The following is a 19,705-nucleotide window of genomic DNA, read 5'->3' on the forward strand; positions in this document are numbered from 1 at the left end:
ACTGCTGTGGCCTCTCCCGTTGCGGAGCACAGGCTCTGGACACGCAGGCTCAGCGGCCATGGCTCACGGGCCCAGCTGCTCCGCGGCATGTGGGATCTTCCCGGACCGGGGCACGAACCCGTGTCCCCTGCATTGGCAGGCGGACTCTCAACCACTGCGCCACCAGGGAAGCCCTATGTGATTTTTTATTATTATCAACCAGTGACTAGGATTAATTAATCCTGAGGATTAATTGAGATAATGTGTCTGAAAACTAGGATGCAGCCCCAAGGCCTGGGCAGAGAGGTCTTTCTTCGGCTTGAGCCCTGTCCTGGGTTCTCGTCCGTTCCTGTCCTTGGCGTGGCTGCCTGAGAGCTGGCAGTTTTACGCTCTCAGCCGAAGTAGGAAGAATTCAGGGGCGATTCTGGGCTGCCAAGGAAAGTGGTAGCATCAGCTTCCCCAGAGATGTGCGGGGCGTTTCGTGTGGGGAGGAGACGTGGTTCTGTCTCCCACAGAGGCGAGGGGAGCCTCAGCGCCCTCCGGCCTGCGGGTGTCCGGGACCCGCCGCGCCCGCCCCAAGTGCCCCCTCCCGTCCTGCAGGTCAGCCACACACCCGCTGCACTGTCATCACAGCCCTCAAGTTCCTCATCTCGGACCAGCCCCACCCCATCGACCCCATCCTGAAGACCTTCGTTGGTGAGTGCCCCCGCCCCTCTGCGCCCTTTGGTCACCTCCACCCTGTTCTTGGGCTTGAGCTGATTTTTCTTTTCTTTTCTTTTTTTTTAATTTTTATTGGAGTATAATTGATTTACAATGCTGTGTTAGTTTCAGGTACACAGCAAAGTGAATCAGTTATACCTATATCTCTGCCCACTCTTTTTTTAAAGATTCTTTCCCATATAGGCCATTACAGAGTATTGAGTAGAGTTCCCTGTGCTCTACAGCAGGTTCTTATTAGTTATCTATTTTACATATAGGAGTGGGTATACGTCCATCCCAATCTCCCAATTTATCCCTCCCCACCAGCCCCTTGGTAACCATACGTTTGCTTTTGACATTTGTAAGTCTGTTCTTGTTTTGTAGATAAGTTCATTTGTATTGTTTTGTTTTTTGTAAATTTATTTATTTTTGGCTGCATCGGGTCTTCGTTGTTGCGCGCAGGCTTTCCCTAGTTGCGGCGAGCGGGGGCTACTCTGCTTTGTGGTGCATGGGCTTCTAGTTGTGATGGCTTCTCTTGTTGCAGAGCATGGGCTCTAGGTGTGTGGGCTTCAGTGGTTGTGGCACGTGGACTCAGTAGTTGTGGCTTGCAGGCTCTAGAGGACAGGCTCGGTAGTTGGGGCGCATGGGCTTTGTTGCTCCGTGGCACGTGGGATCTTCCTGGACCAGGGCTGGAACCCATGTCTCCTGCATTGGCAGGCAGATTCTTAACCACCGTGCCACCAGGGAAGCGCTTGTATTGTTTTTTAAAATTAGATATGAGCGATATCATATAATATTTGTCTTTCTGTGTCTGATTTACTTCACTCAGTATGACAATCTCTAGGTCCATCCATATTGCTGCAAATGGCATTATTTTGTTCTTTTTTATGGCTGAGTAATATTCCATTGTATATACGTACCACATCTTCTTTATGCACTCCTATGTCTGTGCACACTTAGGTTGCTTCCATGTCCTGGCTGTTGTAAATAGTGCTGCAGTGAACATTGGGGTGCATGTATATTTACAAATTATGGTTTTCTCTGGGTATATGCCCAGTAGCGGGATTGCTGGGTCATATGGTAGTTCTGTTTTTAGCTTTTTAAGGAACCTCCATACTGTTTTCCATAGTGGCTGCACCAATTTACATTCCCATCAACAGTGTGGGAGGGTTCCCTTTTCTCCACACCCGTTCCAGCATTTATTGTTTGTAGATTTTTTGATGATGGCCATTCTGACGGGTGTGGCGTGATACCTCATTGTAGTTTTGTTTTTTTTTTTTTTTTTGAGGTACGTGGGCCTCTCACCGCTTCTCCCATTGCGGAGCACAGGCTCCGGACATGCAGGCTCAGCGGCCATGGCTCACGGGCCCAGCCGCTCCGCGGCATGTGGGGTCCTCCCGGACCGGGGCACGAACCCGTGTCCCCTGCATCGGCAGGCGGACTCTCAACCACTGTGCCACCAGGGAAGCCCCATGAATAAGTATTTTTAAGCCTATTGAAATATTTTCTTCCTCATCAAATTTTTGCCCACTAAATTTTGCATCCATTGTGGTTTCTTCCCTGAATAAATGATTACTGACAGTTGCTAAATGACAACTTTCTAATTCCAGCATTCCTCCCATATTTATTAGTTTGCATTTTGTTCTCAGAAGTAACTTTTCCTTTTCCCCCATTTATTTATTCATTGATTTGTTCATATCATTATAGACTCAGGGATTTGTATTTCACTCAATGGGTTATAGTCTATTACTGTCTTTATTTTGATTCCCAAGATTGTCTCACATTTAGCCAGTGGGAGCCCTTCAAGCTGCTGCTTATGTTTTGTTGATATGTTTCCATCATTCTTTGAGCATCTCCTTACCTTTTGGCACGATAAAGTGCTCCCGACCCATCTTGAACCTTTCCTGCCCCAGCCCTGGAATCAACCATTTCTCCAAGGAGCCTGATTCCTTTTAGTGGAGAATAGTATTCAGAATCCAAGATCTGAGCACTAGGTGTGCTCATTGCTACTGGGGTGCCATTACTTCGAGGCCCTCTCAGCAGACAGGATCAGGAAATCTAAGTATGTATGACTTTATGTACATAGTCAGACACACATATATATTCCAGTCCAACACCACAGGGTTCATGCTAGCCTTTTCCCTTTCTATATACCCTTCTGTTACAGTAGAAACCCAGCTCCTGAGATATTTATTCACTTAATCCTGGAATACACAGAAGGTAGTCATGAGAATTGCTAACCCTTATCTGTGAAAAATCAGTATTCGTTTATAATTTTTTCTTTAGCCTGAGGGCATCTTGTCACAATGCTTTGGAAGTTACTTAGGTGAGTTGTTTTCTCCTTCATAACCTGGGTGGTTATATTAATCATTTGAAATACAGTTGGTTTTTCTTTTAGGGATCCCTCCCATTCTTGATTTTATTTATTTATTGAATATATAAAACATTAACATAGTTATTAAAAAGTCTAACCTGTACGAAAAGAAATGCTGTGTGATTTTGTGTAAGTCTCTTCACCTCTCTTATCTTCAGCATTCTCATCTGAAATAAAATCAAGTTAACATTTATAGAGTCCTCGCCTGGTGCTCTGCTGTGTGCTTTGTAGACATCACCACATTTTTAATCCTAAAACCAGTCCTACAGTGTAGGTACTGCTGTTACACCCATTTTACAGTTGAGGACATTGAGGCTGTCCAAGGTGCCACAGGACGTGGTCAAGCCTGGATCTGAACCTAGGCCAGACTCAAGTCCACATTCTTATCTGGACTTTGAAGGTTTGTTGCGCAGAGTAGATGCTCAGAACACATTTGTCCCCGTCCAGCCAGGTCTGCACGGCTCCCGTTAACCAGATAAGCACGGTGGGGTGGGGGTGGTTTGTGTTTGGCTGTGCTGCCCCCCACACCACCTCTGGTCTTTCCTCCAGGAGAGTTCATGGAGAGCCTGCAGGACCCAGACCTGAATGTGCGCCGGGCCACCCTGGCTTTCTTCAACTCCGCCGTGCACAACAAGCCCTCACTGGTCCGCGACCTGCTGGACGACATCCTGCCCCTCCTCTACCAGGAGACGAAGATCCGCCGGGACCTCATCCGAGAGGTGAAGCCGTGGGAGGACAGAGCCGGGAGCCCTTGGGTCTGACTCCTGCGGCTGGGGCGAGGGTTAGGGTCAAGCTCATCAGAGCAGGCCCGGCCCACAGGGTCAGGTTTGCCCCTCCACTTCCCAGCTGTGTGACCGTGGCCGGGGCAACGCGATCCTCTCTAAACCTCAGTTTCTCCTCACGGGCAAAGGGAGGGAAATAACCGTGTCCACATTATAGGGTTGTTGAGAAGATTTTTAATGAGTTAAATCCTACAAGTGCTCAGAACTGCTCCTGGCACGCAGTCGGTGCTCAGTAAACGTCAGCAACTCTTGGTTGTTTTCTTTTTTTTTTTTTTGCGGTACACGGGCCTCTCACCGCTGTGGCCTCTCCCGTTGCGGAGCATAGGCTCTGGACGCGCAGGCTCAGCGGCCATGGCTCACGGGCCAAGCCGCTCCGCGGCATGTGGGATCTTCCCGGACCAGGGGCACGAACCTGCGTCCCCTGCATCGGCAGGAGGACTCTCAACCACTGTGCCACCAGGGAAGCCCCAGCAACTCTTGTTATCACTCGACATTGAGCAGGTGTTCGTGGAGCACGAGCCCTGCGTCCAGGCGCCAGGACCAGACATGAGGCACCAGGGAGCTCATGGCCTCCTGAAGGAGAGGGAGGGATACCGTCTCTGCTGATTATTTAAGTTACTTAGAGCACTTGGTGAAGTTAGGATTTAAGAGGCAGAGATTAAAAGTGATTGAACAGCCAAGTCATTGCACGATATAATGAGAAGGGCTGAACCACCTGGCATTGCTGAGGAGGATGTGACTCTGTTTAGAGGGGTTAGGAAAGTTTTCCAAAAGGAGGGGACATTTGAGCTGGGCTTTGAGGGGTAAGAAGGAGTTACCATTAAGAGCAGAGCCTTCTGGTTATAACTTCAGAGAGACCTGGGGTTTTAATTCTGGTTGAGCTATGGTTGAGCTATTTACTAGCTTGGGCTAGTGTCCTTGGGCAAGTTAGTTAACCTTTCTGAGCCTTAGTTTCCTCATATATTAAATGGAGTTAATAGTAACACTGTCTTCCTGGGACTGTTGAATGAGTAAAATGTCATCTGTCAAGCACTCAGCACAGTGCCTGGCACATCATAACTGCTCAGTAGATTCTAATCATTGTAATTATAATTATTGTTACTATTATTATCAAAAGGCATCATGGGCTGAGCAAAGGCATGGAGACTTAAGGGTCTAAGGCATGATTTGGGGATGGGACGCAGTACTGAACAGCAGAGGGGGAGGGGTGCAGCAGGAACCTGGGAAGGTGTCCTTATGCCCTGGGGTCACAGCCCCCAGCCCGCTGTCATCCCTCCCTCCTGCAGGTGGAGATGGGGCCCTTTAAGCACACGGTGGACGATGGGCTGGATGTGCGGAAGGCAGCCTTCGAGTGCATGTACTCGCTGCTCGAGAGCTGCCTGGGCCAGCTGGACATCTGCGAGTTCCTGAACCACGTGGAGGACGGCCTGAAGGACCACTATGACATCCGGGTAGGACGAGCCCCCTGCCGGACCCAGGCCCACTCCGCAGCGGGAGGACAGCCAGGCGCCACAGGGCCCACTTCTTGTTTGTCCCCCACCCCTGCCCCAGGCTCCCCCATGAAAACAGCTGCTTTGTTCTTTAACAATAAGAAAAAGAACCCACGTCTCACACCTTTGGTGGGAGTCTACACTGGGCAAGCTCTTGGGAGGATGGTTTGACCAGAACTAGAAAAATGTAGAATTTAGAAACATTTTAATTTTGGGGGGAATTTTTTTTAACATCTTTATTGGAGTATAATTTCTGTACAATGGTGTGTTAGTTTCTGCTTTATAACAAAGTGAATCAGCTATACAAATACATATATCCCCATACCTTAGAAACATTTTAAAATTTAGAATTCTTAAGACACTCCGTGAACTGACTTCATGGAACTGACTCAAAAATACAAATACATTCAGAGTTTTATGTGAGAGATGGATCTCCACAGCTTTCTGGGAGTTGGGAAAGGCTGGCAGCTACCAAAATGTCCACTCATGGGGAGCTGGCTCAGTAAACCGGGTCCCTCCAGCCATGGATGGGATCCTGGCAGCATTACAAGGACAGAGAGGGATCTCTGTGCTGGCATGGAAGGTGGCCAAGACTCACTGTTAGGTGATAAGTGAGTTGTAGAAGTTTGGGCCATTTTTTTATTACCTGTGAGGGAGACAGGTTTTACTTTCTATCCTTGTAGCTTTTTAAAATACATACAATGAACATGAATCATTTTTGTAACAAAAAACCAGTGTAAAATAATCAAAAGGAATTATGCTTGTCTTAAAGGGTTTAGACAATCTAAAAGTGAATAGGAAAGTGAGTAGTAATCGCCAAAAAGTTCCACTCCGCCTAGAGAGGACCACTGTTGTAAATCTGTCTTTCCCGGGAAAATGCACAGAACATTCCTTAATTTCGTCAACCAATATCTGGTGAGTGCCAGTACACACAGGTCAGTGTGGCAGGCAGGCAGGCTAGCTGCTAGAGCTTGGGCTTGAGCTCCAGACCTCTGCTTTTCCCCAGGGCCTGCTCCTTTCTGTCCTGGGCCATTTCACCAAGAACTGTCTCCTTCCTCCTGGGCAGATGCTGACCTTCATCATGCTCGCCCGACTAGCTACCCTGTGTCCTGTGCCTGTCCTGCAGAGGGTGGACCGGCTCATCGAGCCCCTCAGGGCCACCTGTACCGCTAAGGTAAGCCCCCTGCCCAGCCCTGGGCGCACCTGCCGGGTTCTCTGCAGATCGTTCATGGTTACTGTTTACTGAGGATCTCGTGCAGTGCAGGTGGTGTATGAAGTGGTTTATTTGATCATGACCATTGCCCTGTGGGGTACTTATTCTTAGCATTATACACACAGGGAAACAAAGGTTCAGAGAGGTTAAGTTACTGACTGAGGCTACACAGTTAGTAAATCGCAGAGCTGGGATTCAAACCTAGCTCTTTCTTTCACTCATTAAACACTTCCTGAGTGTTGGGCCTTGTGCAAGGTACTAGGGATGCAACATTGAACATGGTGGACTCCCTCCTCTCACATCCTAATTGGGAAACTGAGTCAGACCCTTAGAAAGATAGAAGTCACTGACTGATTCATTGATTGGTATAGGGCAGTTAGCCTGGAGTGCCTCAAGGTCCGGTGAGGATCTGGGGCAGAAGGCTCACGGAAAGCTGTCACGTGGAGAACGGAGCCTGTCACACCTAGTAAATGCCTGCTGAATGCAAAACTAATTTGGGTTTTGGAAGAGTAGGAATTAACCAAAAAGAAAGCAGAGTATTTTAGATTGGAGCTTAAAGAGGGGTCACAGCTCTTAGGGGGCAGAGCCGTTGGAACCCAGGACTGTCCAGCCCCAATGCCAAGCTTTTCACCTCTAAAGTAGATAAAAGGCATTTATCTACTTCGGGGAAGGGCCTGAGTGTTGTCTGGGCTGAGTGTCCTGAGAGCAGAGCAGAAGGGATCTGGACTTTATTGCAGAAGCAGTGGGGAAATTCCTGAGATTCTGTGAATAAGCGGGAGAGGGAGGGGATAAAGCAGTGGAAAGCAGGCGAGGCAGCTTTGGAAGTCTACTCCCCAGCCTGTCTGCACAATGGGCGGCAGAGGCAAGGACGTGACCGGGGGTAAGAGGCCAGCTGGAAGGCTGTCACAGCAGCCCATTCATGAAGTCCAGTGGTGCCAAGAGCCTGCTTTAAGTGCAGTAAATAAAGATAGGAGATGGCGCATGAGCTGGGGAGGATGACAGGTGACCAGGGAAATGCAAGACCGTGTTCAATAAAGGATGGCTCGTTGCTCATTGCTTCCCACCTTAGGTCAAAGCTGGTTCTGTGAAGCAGGAGTTTGAGAAGCAAGATGAACTGAAGCGCTCCGCGATGAGGGCAGTGGCCGCCCTGCTGACCATCCCAGAAGTGGGGAAGAGCCCCATCATGGCTGACTTCTCGTCCCAAATTCGATCCAACCCCGAGCTGGCTGCCCTCTTTGAAAGCATCCAGAAGGATTCTGCTTCAGCCCCCAGCACAGACTCCATGGAGCTCAGCTAGTGCCCCCCCCCAGCCCGTGGGGACCCCAACTCACAAGGAGGCCCACTGAAGCCAGAGCCTCACCCTCCCAGCACCACAGGCCTCTAACTTTTGCCCCTTATCCATCTCACTGGGGCCCTCCCTCTCCTGGTCGGGCACCTCCAGGGACCCCAGTCAGAGCTGCAAGGCTGCCAACAGTTGGGCCCTTTTAACTCAGGACAGTTATCCAAAGCGGGTGTGGTAGTTCTTCCAAAGCTTCCATGGAAGATGGATGTGACTTCACACAGGTCAGCCTGGCTCCTTCAAACTGGGGGTCCCAGCCTCAGCGAGTACTTAGTATTTAGAAATACTTGTGCTCACAGCTGCAAAAAGCTTAGGAGGCAGCTGGATGCCTTCCTCCCCGCTGTCCCAGATGTGTCATTCACACTACTCCCACGTTTTCACCTGATCCGACGTGCCAAAAATTAGTGCTTTGGCTGGGCATCTTAAAAACTCAGGTACCTCTATGAGCTATTCACACTTTAGAATCCAAAATGCTTTATTTCTCATTGGCAGTGATAAATCAGGAATGTGTATTATTTTTGCAGAGGCAGGTGAGTGGGGTAGGGAATTAGATGTAATGTTTTTTTCTAATCCCAAAACTCTTAGGTAGCAAACTGAGAGACAGGAAAGCACAAATGAAAAAGTACAAACCACCTTTCATGTCCCCCCATCGAGGTGTAACCAGGTGGTTTGTGAACGTGTCCTTTCTAGTTTTTAGTATCAAGGACACAGAAACATTAAGTGACAGGCCAAAGAATTTTCTGCTATCCCAGGTTAATAAAGGACAGATCCTCAACTGTTACTGTTTTCTCTGCACAGTTCCTCTACTCAGTAACTGTCAAAAGACTATCAATCAGAATGCTCCCCACGTCAATTCAAAGAAGTCACACAATGACCAACAATTTACTCAAACGTCTCAGACTGAGTTTTGAACAGGAGCCAATGTGTAAGGCATTTATCTACTGAACTAAGGGCCTTAAATCCAACCTTGTGCTATAGAGTGCCACATGCCCTGTTCCTTGTGACCTGTGCTGCCACTTAATAATACCATGTCTTGGGAAAATGGCCTCTTAGCCTCAAAAAACAGCTGAATTCTAGGTACTGTTGACTAAGGTCTAGGACTGTAGTTGAAAAGGAAACTTGATTGTCCTCAATCTTCACAAGAACCACACAGGGTAATTCCTCACTTTACAAAGTGAGGCTAAAAATGACTACTTGCTCCAAGATGCAAGGTCCTTCACCAGGGGTCTCAGAACCTACCGTGGTCTGAGGGCCACATCTTCCTGATCCCACCTGGAGCTGACCAAGGCTGCTCTGCGCACCTGAGGCCTGGGCCCCATGAAGGAAGGATCACGTATCCTTTACAAACGCCTTCCAAACAGAAGGTTCCACAGAGCACAAACAGGCAAAAGAGCAATCTCTGTGACAAGCTGTCAAACAAACTGAAGAGTAAAACCAAAGGGGAAATGCCAGATGGCCGTTTTACGGTTTTATTAAACAAAACGTGCACACGAGCTGTTTATTCATTTTCTTCGCTGCGCAGCCTGGCGTTGGGATTGGTAACTCTGATGGCCAGCTGGGCTGCTCTCTCCACAATGGCTTTGCGGTTCTTGGAGGAGACGTTGTGCGCGATCTCAGCACAGTAAGACCTGGAAGAGAATCGGTACATAAGGAGGCCATCCTGGAAAACACACTTACGTGTTCCACCGGGAAGGCAATAGCCCTGGTCACTCTGCTTCCAGAGCTACAGCACTGAAGTGGGGGGAGCTGCTAACTCCCCTAATTTCACGGCACTAGCAACACGGCTCTGAAGTGTTCCCTGGTAATGATCCCTCTCGTTTAACCGTCCCAGCGGCCTTGTAATCCAGGTAGCACCTCCATTTTACAGACGAGGAAACCAAGGCCCACAAAGTGGAGGTGAATTCCCAAGTCACACACAGGCCAGGATTGCTCAGCCCCAGACTCCAGGTTCAAAGGTTCTCCCTCAGTCCTTTGAACCAGCCTGCCCAGCTCAAGGCGGTCTCAGGGAGCTTGGACTTGCCCGTGAAAAGCTTTGCTTCTGCAAAGCAACCAACAGCAAAACCCAACAGCCTGATTAAGCCAAGGGCTCCCCAGCCCAGAACGTAAACATTTTACCTGTTTGCTGCAGACAAAATCAACTTGAAAAGTAACAATGCCTAAACTCACCCAGTGAATGACAACACCTAACATTTCCTGAGCTGGTGCCAGGTACCGTTCTATTCATTCCTTCACAGCCACACCACACCCCAGTTTGACAACAGATTGGCCTAATAAGCACATTTCAGTAAGGAAGTGATTTATGAAGCCATCAACACTGAATTAAGAAGACACTCTACCCCAGGAGGAATTTCAGCAGAGAGAGGAGTAAGACTAGGGAGTGATTAAACAAGGCAGTGGGCAGTTCTTTTTAAGAACTCTGCAGGAAAACAGCTTCAAAGCAAGAGACAAACCAATCCAGACAGAGAACAACTTCTGTTTTATGTAAAGAAGTCCACTCAAGTCCAATATCTTAAAACATTTCCCCAATCTTTATTTCCAAGGAGACTTAAGTTGCATCATACTTTTTTCATTTTTCAAAAACTCCCCAAGTCCTCATCCATGTCTATTTAATAATCACAATCACACTGCACAGACTTCAAATACTTTCTCCTCTGCTTGGGCGTTTTCCATACATGACAACCGTTTTTAACGTACACACGACATTCCAGCCGGCGCTTGTAACCCCACCATTCACCAGTTACACATAGTGCAGTTACTGCTGCAACGATCAGCTTACAGTTTCCCTACTTTTCAATTATTTCAAGATAAATGCCCAGAAATGGAACTTGTGAATTAAATTAGATCCAGAGTATTTCTGTGCCTCTTGGTACAAACTGCCAAGCTGCTATTAAAAAGACTTATCTTATGGCAACCAACTACATCTGCACAGCAATCATCTCTGCTACACAAAAGATATTAAAGTGCATCTTTCTGTCACAATTCTCTATCAACCTGCTTACTGCAGTTTGGGCCTCCAACATTAATTCCTATGCTCATCCTTTCTAAAGAGTATCTGCAGCATTTCAATGCCTGGCTAGATTTCTGAAAGTGAGAATAATGGTCGTTTATTACTCGTGTCTACAATTACTACAGGTAAAAGATCTTTGTAAACATACGTACACACAGATGTTACTGGTCACTCTCTCCATGTCCTTTCTAACTCACCAAGAAAATGCAAGTTTTTTAGCTCCAGTTTAACAGGAAGGGAAGAAAACAAACTGTCCTCTGCTTAACCAAAAATTACCATTCCCCCCAATCCAGATTAAAATTGTGTCTAAATCACTACCCGTGAGAAATCTTTTCTCATCCCACTGCCCTAGTCTGGCCCTAAGCAGACCAAAAGTCTCTTACACACAGAGCTCGCCAACTGTCTAAATTTCTCAAAATGCTAAAATAATGCTGTGAACCCCCATACCCTCTTGCACCCCTACAACTCTGTCCTCTCTGCCTGCAGCCTTCCCCCCATTTCTCCACTTCAGATTACAGCCCAAAATGAGGCAGCAATTCCTCTCTACTCCTATAGCCTTCTGAAGATACCTGTGGCCACAGTGTAAAGTGTCCCTTAGATCTGAGGCTACGTTTCACCCCCCACCCCCATCCCCGGCATAAGTAATGTTCTGAAAATGACTGCCAGAGGCTACGGCAGGAGCCGCGCTGTCAAGCTCAAGCAAAGCCACTTTTACTCTTCCGGTCCTGGTCTCTACACTTTTCAGGACAGCTCCCAACCCACATCTCTCCAGCAAAGGAAGCACTCTGCAGTCCCCAACAAGCATCACCCAAGCTCCTGAGGACATAGCACTCCTCCAGATGCGTTCCAGAAGGTCCAGAGTCCCTGCCCAAACTGCTCACACACGCAGGCTTCTGACACCTGAACCCAGAGGTGGGACCCAGCTCACTTGTTGCACATCAGCAGCACTTCAAGCTCCTTGACGTTGTGGACCAGGAACTTCCGGAAGCCGCTGGGCAGCATGTGCTTTGTTTTCTTGTTGCTCCCGTAACCGATGTTGGGCATCAAGATCTGGCCCTTGAATCTCCTGCGCACCCTGTTGTCAATGCCTCTGGGTTTCCGCCAGTTCCGCTGAAAGAAAACACATGGTTAGTGTCTGTGAAGACGCCAACTCTTCCTTTCGGAGAAGAAAGGGACCAGATGAAAAGGAAACGTGCCGAACAGTAGTTGTCTCCAGGGAACAGGATTTCACTACATTTTTTCTGGTGGAAAAAAATAGGAGCTCCTGCATCTGACCAGCAGGAATACAGATCCAAACTCACACTCCTTCCAAGCAAAGGAAAAGCAGACTACATACCCATGGGATGCGAGGAGACCATGTATAAAGTAAGGTGAAAAGCATGGCTTTTAACATCGCAATCAACACCTAAGTTTTCTCGTCTATGAAATAAGCGTAATCTATCTCTCATATTGTCATAAGGCCACCTGAAATGTAACAAATATAAGCCTCTAGACACCTCAAAACAGGCAAGTGTCCCTTGCCATTTAAATTTCAATTTACACATCAAGAGACTGAGTGCCAATAAGGCAGAGACACCTGGGATTCTAGAGAACTCTACCACCACCCACAGACCAGTTCACCTACCAAAGGTCATCTGAGTTGGGGATGTGAGAAACCCAACAGCCTGTTTAGGAACCCCTTTCTTCACCCCAACACACACTTCCGTCCTGGGCCACATACCTTAATTTTGACATATCGGTCTGACTGGTGCCGGATGAACTTCTTGGTCCTCTTTTTGACGATCTTGGGCTTCACGAGGGGTCTGAGGGCAGCCATGATGCCTTCAAGAAAGAGCCAAGAGACCATGTCAAAGATGAGTCTTGGAAGGAGGCTTTCCCACCCTGCCTGGGGCCTGTTGCAGAGTATCTTCCAATCACCAGCTACGGAGCAAACTGGGAATGGAATGGGTACCTCTGCCAGGCTTGCTTTCCCTCCCGACTCCGAAGCTGGCAGAATACTAGCCATTCTCCAGACGCGGTCCTGGGAGGTCAGGGGTCACCTTGCCCAGTCAAAGCCAAGAAAGAATGCCGACAGCTAACCGAAAACAAATTAACCACAAAGGGAAGTTTTGCAAAAGGGCAGCAAATCCCATTCTACAAAGTGTCCCGGCCCTGAGATGGCCCAATTGCAGGCTTTGGGCAATCTTCATGAACCTGAATCTCAGTTTTCTCACCTTTTAAATGGAGATATTGCACACTGAACACCTGCAGTGCGTGGATCACAAGAGATGTGCAGTAAAGAGAAACCTGTAATTCCCCTAGGGTGCTGCTGCTGTATGACACCCTCAAAAGATACACAAAACCGTCATGTGCTTCTAAGATGCCTCCAAGCCTTGGAACGTTCTGTTCCACCTGACCATCATCCGAATACCAGCTTTAAAAAGTTACGTTCCTCAAGATGCCCTTTCCGGCTACCGTATCTTTTCTACTGCAGCACCCTTTTTGTTCTCTTCACGGCCACCAATTTCTTTGTTGAGCACACAGCAGTTACTCAATAGATCTGTCCAATAAATGAACTTCTCCCGACCCCCAATGATTTCCTCGAAGACCAGGATGTGGCTTCACGTTCCCAGAGATCCTGACCCGCTACCAGAATTTCGGTCAATTGAATTATTCGACTCGCTGCTCGATTTTTTGGTTTTTTTGGGCAGTTCCGCCGCAGAGGCAACCCCAGAACCAAAAACTGAAAAGGAGGGAGCGTGGAGCAGCGAACATAGAAGAATACACGTGGGCAGACGTCGCTGAGCGAGGTGTCCCAGGGCCGTAAGGCCGGAACCCCCTCAGTCTTGCCACGGCCCCCAGGAGCTCCCTTAGTCTAGCCCCAACCGGCGCCCTGCGCCCCCAGGACTCCAACAAGCTGTCCGCAGCTCTGACCCCAGGCGGCCTCCGTAGGAGAGCAAGCGGCCCTGGGAAGCGAAGCTCCATCACCCTCCAGGCCGCTTCGCTCTGTGCCTGTACGTGGTCCAGCCAACCGACAAGAGCCATGCCCACCCACACGAGTGCTCGGAAGGACGGGCCTCCTCGGCAGGGAGCGATGGGGCCAGATGGAGACCGCAGAGACGAGGATGGCCAACGATTAACACTCACCGAGTAGGAGATGGCGGCCACCTCCGTAGGCACCGCCGAGGAAAAGAGGGGGAGGTAACGCGCGAGGCTGATGGGACTTCACCTTTGGGTCCTGGCAGGGAAAAGGAGAGCACTTTCGGCTTCTGGTCCTTCAAAGATACTATAGACACGCCAGAGAAATAATAGTGAAAAAATTCGAGGATACTTGTGTTTTCCTAGATGTTAATATCTAGGAGTAGCGCTAAAAATTTTCATGCCTGCCGTTTGGACTACGGAAAAATTTGGAATTGTTTTTGAGCTCTTAAGACCTGGTGAGGAGGCATCCACTTCCGCCAGGAATTGAAGCCGCCCCTCCGCAGGATAATCCAGCTTTTAGAATACTGCCTCCCGCGTTTCTTCTCCCGAAGTGCGCCTCTTAGTGGCCAGGAGGGAACAAAACAGCGACATTTTAATAATTCTCTCACGTGAATTTATAAATAGCAATGAGACTGTAACAGCTCTCGTTCAGTGGGCCTCGCACAGTTCCATGAGGTAGTTCTATTAGTTTTCCCATTTTACATATGTAGAGAGTGAAGTATGGAGATTTGACGCCAAAAAAAAAAAAACACCACACTTCTAACCATTAGGCCAGACTGCCTCATTTTAAATTGTTCTTTGTTTTATTTTAGCTTTTTTTTTTTTTTTTTGCGGTACGCGGGCCTCTCACCGTTGTGGCCTCTCCCGCTGCGGAGCACAGGCTCCGGACGCGTAGGCTCAGCGGCCATGGCTCACGGGCCCAGCCGCTCCGCGGCACGTGGGATCCTCCCGGACCGGGGCACAAACCCGTGTCCCCTGCATCAGCAGGCGGACTCTCAACCACTGCGCCACCAGGGGAGCCCTAGCTTTTGTTTTGAAGGTTATTGTGAAAATCAAATTTCAAGAGAGGGGAAAAAAACAAAAACAAAAAACGGCCCTTGATTCCAGAGCCGGAACACGATAGGGATGTCATGTCATCCATCAGTGATCTGTGGTAGAGTAGTTTCAGGGCCAGATGGAGACAGAAGCTGAAGTGGATGGTGTTGTTGACTTCGTAATGGGTGAGAAGGGAAGGGAGCAAGTGTTGACAACTCCTTCGTGAGATTTTGACTGTGAAGGGGAGTTTGAGGAGAGCCAGAGACATGAAACGTGAAATGCGAAGGGAATGTCTTGTCCAACATCACACAGCTGGCACGCCGTAGGGTTGAGACTGCACCACACCTCACGAGACTGTGCCACACCTCACGAATCCTGCTTGCCCTGTGGGCTGTGTAAGTCAACTGGGATGCTGAGCACGGAGGCACTGTGCTAACAGCAGTCCACAGGGTGTGTGTTGTGAAGGAAAATATCTTGATGTGGGGGTCAGGTGGGCGAATCAGGGGAAGGGCTCACGAACCAGTGTGCTTGCGCTTGTGAAAGGCCCAAGAGTTTTAGAAGTAGTGACCCAAATGGCTCATTCTTTGGGGGATGAGGGACACTTATTTCAAGAGAAGGGCACAGGGGTACCCACATTGCCTGCTGCTTCCTGGTGGGCCCTGAGATCCAGGATGAGAGGCTGGAGGTGCCGTGCAGGCATCCCCGTCAAAACCCCAGGCAATGTGTGTTTTTTTCCCAGGCTCAGGACCCCAGCTTGCCAACATCCCTCTGGCCACAGCTCCTGAGCAGGAAATCACATCAGCTGGATCACAGGTGACATGAGAAAAACTCCAACGTGGTTTATTTCAAAAGGACAGAGGTCAGGAGAGGGAAATGCTCAAAACCCACATCTTTCCCTGGACACATCCACCCTCTGTGACACTGCACGCTTTGAGTTTGGAGAGAGCTGGCCCGGGCCTTCCCACTGAAACGACTTCTCTTGTTTGGCTCTTTGATACCGTCCTTGTGTCTACGGCTCTGGGCTGCTAGCTATACTGGCCCCCGGCCCCAGGATGGCTAGGTTTGGTGACACTTGGGCCAGTCTAGTTGATGTGGTAGATCTTGGGGGCATCGTAATAGGCATAGGTCATGTAGTTCACGTCCTTAATGGGCCACCAGTGTTCGGGATGGTAGGTGGCTGAGTAGGCCTGGGACCGGTGTTGGACACGACTGAAGAGCGCCAGGCTCCGGTCCACGGTCACAGTGGGCAGGTAGAGCTTCAGCTTGTCCAGGAGGTGACCCGGCCAGAAGAAATTGGGATGGGTTAGCTGCGGACCACTGGGCCTCTTCGCCTTCAGCTTCCTGGAGAAGGAGAAGACAACGGGACGGTTGTCACGGAGACAGGTGGCGGCTGGGGCTGCTTCCCAGCGGAGCCCACCCGCTGTGAGCAGAGTGGAGGTGCAGCACCGTGCTAAGCACTCTAGTAGCCAGCCCTCCCGCCAGTGCTGTGCGGTGGGCTCTGTTGTCCCATCTGCCTCACCAGCGAGGACCTGGAGGCCTAAGGAGGCTGAGTTATTTCTCCAAGACCACACGAGCCAGCAAGTGGCAGGGCACAGGCTTGAGTGCCAGTCTGCTGCCTCTGAACCCAAACCCTTAAGTGCTCTGTCTGCTCTGCAGAGGCGTTTTAATGTGCTGTTCGGAATGCAGCCTCTGGAGCCAGCACAGCTGGGTCCGAATCCCTGCTCCACCACTTAATAGAGATGTGACTTTGAGCAAGATAGTAAAGCTTCCTGTACCTCAGTTTCCTCTTCTGCAAAATGGGAATGCTAAGAGTAACTTTATAGGGTTGTTGAGAGGATTTACGTGAGTTAACATCTGGAGAGCAGTGTCTGCCTAGCACTCCTAAGTGTCATTTTATGCCCCTCAGCTCCTGGGCACTGAGTCCCAGATGCAGTGCTACCGTGTACCCTGCAACATGCGAGTCCTGGGCACCTTCCTCCTACCCGCCCCCCTCCCAGAGTTAGATGATCACTACAGACCTGGTGAATTCCTCAAACCTCTTAAAGCTGACTTTCTTGACTTTCTTCAGCATGTTCCTAGTGGAGAAGAGAGAGAGAGGTATCTTTTCAGGAGACAGGAAATCCAGGTCAGTGGGGCTTTGGGGAGTAGGTCAGTGTGACAGGGGGTCCACTTCTGAGTCCAGACCAGAGCTCTGAAAGGAGAACTTCTTCTACCTGGGTGGGGCCCTGACTCTGTCCCCTATGCTCCAGTGGAACACACAGTGCGCTGGGGTGTCTGGACCTCTGGGCCCCTATTGGTCAGGCAGACAGGATGATAGCCCTGGGCTCAAGGCCTGGCTGGCTGGGTGACTTGGGGCAAGTCACTCCCCTTGTGGAGCCTCGGGTTTCTCATTTCCCAGCACCTCCCAGATGGTTACGAGACATGCTCAGTAATCTGAGTCCTTTTGGGGCCCCTGACTCCCACTTGCCTTCCAGAGCTGAATCCAGCCTTGAGGACAAGGGTGGTGAAAGCTAACGCCCCAAACCTCAGGCCTGGCAGACATCACTAATCACCACAGCACACTTTCCCAGCAAGCCTGCGTCTGGCTCCAGAATCTTTCACAATGCATTCAAAGAAGCCAATGAAACCAGTCCACCCCTGCCCTGTGGGACATCTATCCTTTATAACTGTGGCCCACCTAAGCAGGAGAAAAGTCACTTTCTCAGGTTCCCTAGGTTCATGGCTCAGGAACTGGTGGCGGCCACTCAGGGGCTGGAAGGCAGTCACTAGGGGATCAGAAAGGACTCTCTAGGCCACCACCTGCCCGGCTCATGCTCAGCTCTTCCCAACCAGGGCTGTGGACAGCCCCACCTGCAGACCTAGCCCACTCCTGCACTGGAGAACGCCGTGACGGGGCAGGCTAAAACAACAACAACAATCAGTGCTCGAGTGCTAACTGCTAAGAAGCTTACTTGCATTTCTCATTGGTCCTCACTATGTGTGGTATAGCTGTTGTGCCCATTTTACAGATGAACATACTGAGGCTCAGTGAGTAAGGTAACTTGTCCATTTAACCGCTGGCCTGTTGGATTTCCACTTGGCTCTGCTGCATCCCACCCTCGCTGTTCTGGCCAGACTACCCTAGCAGGCAGCTGGCAGTGACCTACGGTGTGGTTCCATCTTGGGCCCCTCCCCGCTTCATGGTATCTGGTCAGCTGCCCGCCCCCTCCTCCCGCACTCTGCAGGGATGCTGCCGTTCTCCAGTCTGCAGTCACCACTGATGCTGGTTCATAGCCTGCCCTCGGGTCACCTCCTGACAAAGAAGGACATTTTCTTAGAGAGGACTTGGGATCTGAGGGTCAGGGGGAGGCCCCAGTGCAGAGTTCTGTTCTCCTCCTGGGGGGCTGCAAGCCCACCTTTTGCCAGAGAAGGCAGGACAGAGAAGGGGCTGCCATCACTGTCCTTTGCAGGGGCCCTGACACCCAGCCCCGTTTCTCTAAGAAGTCCCTCTTTTTAACCTTTTCCAGAGAGCTTGAGGTCACATAGGATGTGGTCAGGAGGGTGGCTGCGTGGGAACGAGGCAAGGCGGCTGCAGAGACACGTGCCCGGGGACACATGGCCAGTCCATGGTGATCAGTTGGGTTGGACATGCCAGGTTAGGACACAGACACTGGCACAACGTGACCCCCAGCCCCCCAGCAAAGGGGCAGCAGTGGGACAGGAGCGCAGGCAGGGGAGGAGGGGGCCGACACTCAGCTTGTCAGGCTTCTGAGCCACAGGTTTGGAAACGCCCTGGGATCGGAGCAGGGCCTGGTTCGGACTGAAGATCTTCAGGTCCGAGTAGTAGCCTCCCGGTTGCCGGATTGGACGCACCTCGTCCTTCTGGAAAATGATCTTGTCCCCTGGGTACATCAGGGCTGTGAGCAGCAAGAGAAATACGGCCTGTCAGCCCAAGACCCCTCCCCATACCGAGGCTTTGGGGCAGAGCGGGGGGTTTGTCTGTTTGTTTTAACAAATTCACATTTTTGTTTGAAAAGATTTTTCTTATATACATTAAAAATTTTTTATTGTTAAATCACTGTAGATTCACAGCACGTTGCAAACAGTAGTGCAGAGCGTCCCCCAGGCCCTCTCCCAGCCTCCCCTACGGTGGTGTGTGCGTCACCGCAGCACGCTGTCGGGAAGCGCGGCTGGCGCGGTACCGCTCACAGGACCACAGGTGAGGGTGCCTGTTCACAGCTAGGGCAGCAGTGGCCCCGAGGCCTGGGGGTAGTTAGGACGGAGCGCTGCCCTACACCCCACTCTGCAGGGGCGCCCTGGTCAGAAGTCCAGGAGGAGGACGGGAGGGCTCACCCAAGACTTCACTAGATTAACTTAGACCCAGTCGCTGGCAGTTTTCTCCTCGTAAAGAACGTAAGAAGCACTGGGCTGGGGCTCCGCCCTAAGATGGTGACACACAAACATCTCATGTTCTGGACACAGTGATGGAGGGTTATTCTCCAGGTTATTAATGCTGGTTATTGGGGCAGGGAGGGCAGGGATTGCGGAGCTGAGAAGGGAGGGGAGGGAAGGAGGAGACGTGCCATGTCAACATTTTTTAAAGGTTTAAATGATTTTTGAAAACTACTTTAAAAAAAAAAAAAATATATATATATATATAGGGGCTTCCCTGGTGTCGCAGTGGTTGAGAGTCCGCCTGCCGATGCAGGGGACACGGGTTCGTGCCCCAGTCCGGGAAGACCCCACGTGCCGCAGAGCAGCTGGGCCCGTGAGCCATGGCCGCTGAGCCTGCGCGTCCGGAGCCTGTGCTCCGCAACGGGAGAGGCCACAACAGTGAGAGGCCTGCG

At 50.2% G+C, this 19,705-nt stretch overlaps 4 protein-coding genes and 1 non-coding gene across 5 annotated transcripts in view; 1 reads left to right on the forward strand and 4 right to left on the reverse strand.

Annotated features, from left to right (window-relative positions):
- The window catches only part of CAND2 (cullin associated and neddylation dissociated 2 (putative)), a 28,564-nt gene extending 19,913 nt beyond the window's left edge, over positions 1 to 8,651 (forward strand). Inside the window, exons 11-15 of the mRNA XM_029242681.1 lie at positions 580 to 675; positions 3,602 to 3,771; positions 5,121 to 5,285; positions 6,391 to 6,498; positions 7,607 to 8,651. Of these exons, the coding sequence (XP_029098514.1) occupies positions 580 to 675; positions 3,602 to 3,771; positions 5,121 to 5,285; positions 6,391 to 6,498; positions 7,607 to 7,834 (767 nt within the window). The 3' untranslated portion in view covers positions 7,835 to 8,651. The remainder of the gene's footprint in view (positions 1 to 579; positions 676 to 3,601; positions 3,772 to 5,120; positions 5,286 to 6,390; positions 6,499 to 7,606) is intronic.
- Positions 8,652 to 9,329: 678 nt separating this feature from the next.
- On the reverse strand, positions 9,330 to 14,087 carry RPL32 (ribosomal protein L32). Its single transcript, XM_029242682.1, has 4 exons — positions 14,010 to 14,087; positions 12,604 to 12,704; positions 11,812 to 11,993; positions 9,330 to 9,504 (listed from the first exon to the last, which is right to left on the reverse strand). Exons 2-4 carry the CDS (start codon positions 12,697 to 12,699, stop codon positions 9,375 to 9,377), a joined length of 408 nt encoding a protein of 135 aa, XP_029098515.1. The 5' UTR covers positions 12,700 to 12,704; positions 14,010 to 14,087; the 3' UTR covers positions 9,330 to 9,374.
- On the reverse strand, positions 12,774 to 12,913 carry LOC114908192. Its single transcript, XR_003796886.1, has one exon. It is a non-coding gene; the product is annotated as a small nucleolar RNA SNORA7 (small nucleolar RNA).
- A 1,569-nt stretch (positions 14,088 to 15,656) lies between the features above and the next one.
- Positions 15,657 to 18,108, reverse strand: LOC114907662 (EF-hand calcium-binding domain-containing protein 12-like). The gene is made up of 2 exons (XM_029243413.1): positions 16,898 to 18,108; positions 15,657 to 16,220 (listed from the first exon to the last, which is right to left on the reverse strand). The coding sequence occupies exons 1-2, from the start codon at positions 16,948 to 16,950 to the stop codon at positions 15,962 to 15,964; spliced, it is 312 nt and encodes a 103-aa protein (XP_029099246.1). The 5' UTR covers positions 16,951 to 18,108; the 3' UTR covers positions 15,657 to 15,961.
- Positions 18,109 to 18,429: 321 nt separating this feature from the next.
- The window catches only part of LOC114907661 (EF-hand calcium-binding domain-containing protein 12-like), an 18,436-nt gene continuing 17,160 nt past the window's right edge, over positions 18,430 to 19,705 (reverse strand). The window contains exon 7 of the mRNA XM_029243412.1: positions 18,430 to 18,775. Within this exon, the coding sequence (XP_029099245.1) occupies positions 18,492 to 18,775 (284 nt within the window). The 3' untranslated portion in view covers positions 18,430 to 18,491. The remainder of the gene's footprint in view (positions 18,776 to 19,705) is intronic.

The sequence above is a fragment of the Monodon monoceros genome, unplaced genomic scaffold (assembly GCF_005190385.1).
Source record: "Monodon monoceros isolate NGI ecotype Baffin Bay Population unplaced genomic scaffold, NGI_Narwhal_1 Super_Scaffold_3, whole genome shotgun sequence".
NCBI classification, from domain to species: Eukaryota; Metazoa; Chordata; class Mammalia; order Artiodactyla; family Monodontidae; genus Monodon; species Monodon monoceros.

Excerpts from the sequence above, each read along its gene's own strand:
- LOC114907662 (XM_029243413.1), bottom strand. The coding sequence starts at position 16,950 with ATGCTGAAGAAAGTCAAGAAAGTCAGCTTTAAGAGGTTTGAGGAATTC. Across the intron at positions 16,221-16,897 it reads AGGTTTGAGGAATTCACCAG|GAAGCTGAAGGCGAAGAGGC; the intron begins GTCTGTAGTGAT and ends CTCCTTCTCCAG.
- RPL32 (XM_029242682.1), bottom strand. The coding sequence starts at position 12,699 with ATGGCTGCCCTCAGACCCCTCGTGAAGCCCAAGATCGTCAAAAAGAGG. Across the intron at positions 11,994-12,603 it reads ACCGATATGTCAAAATTAAG|CGGAACTGGCGGAAACCCAG; the intron begins GTATGTGGCCCA and ends GTTTTCTTTCAG. Across the intron at positions 9,505-11,811 it reads GTGCTGCTGATGTGCAACAA|GTCTTACTGTGCTGAGATCG; the intron begins GTGAGCTGGGTC and ends ATTCTCTTCCAG.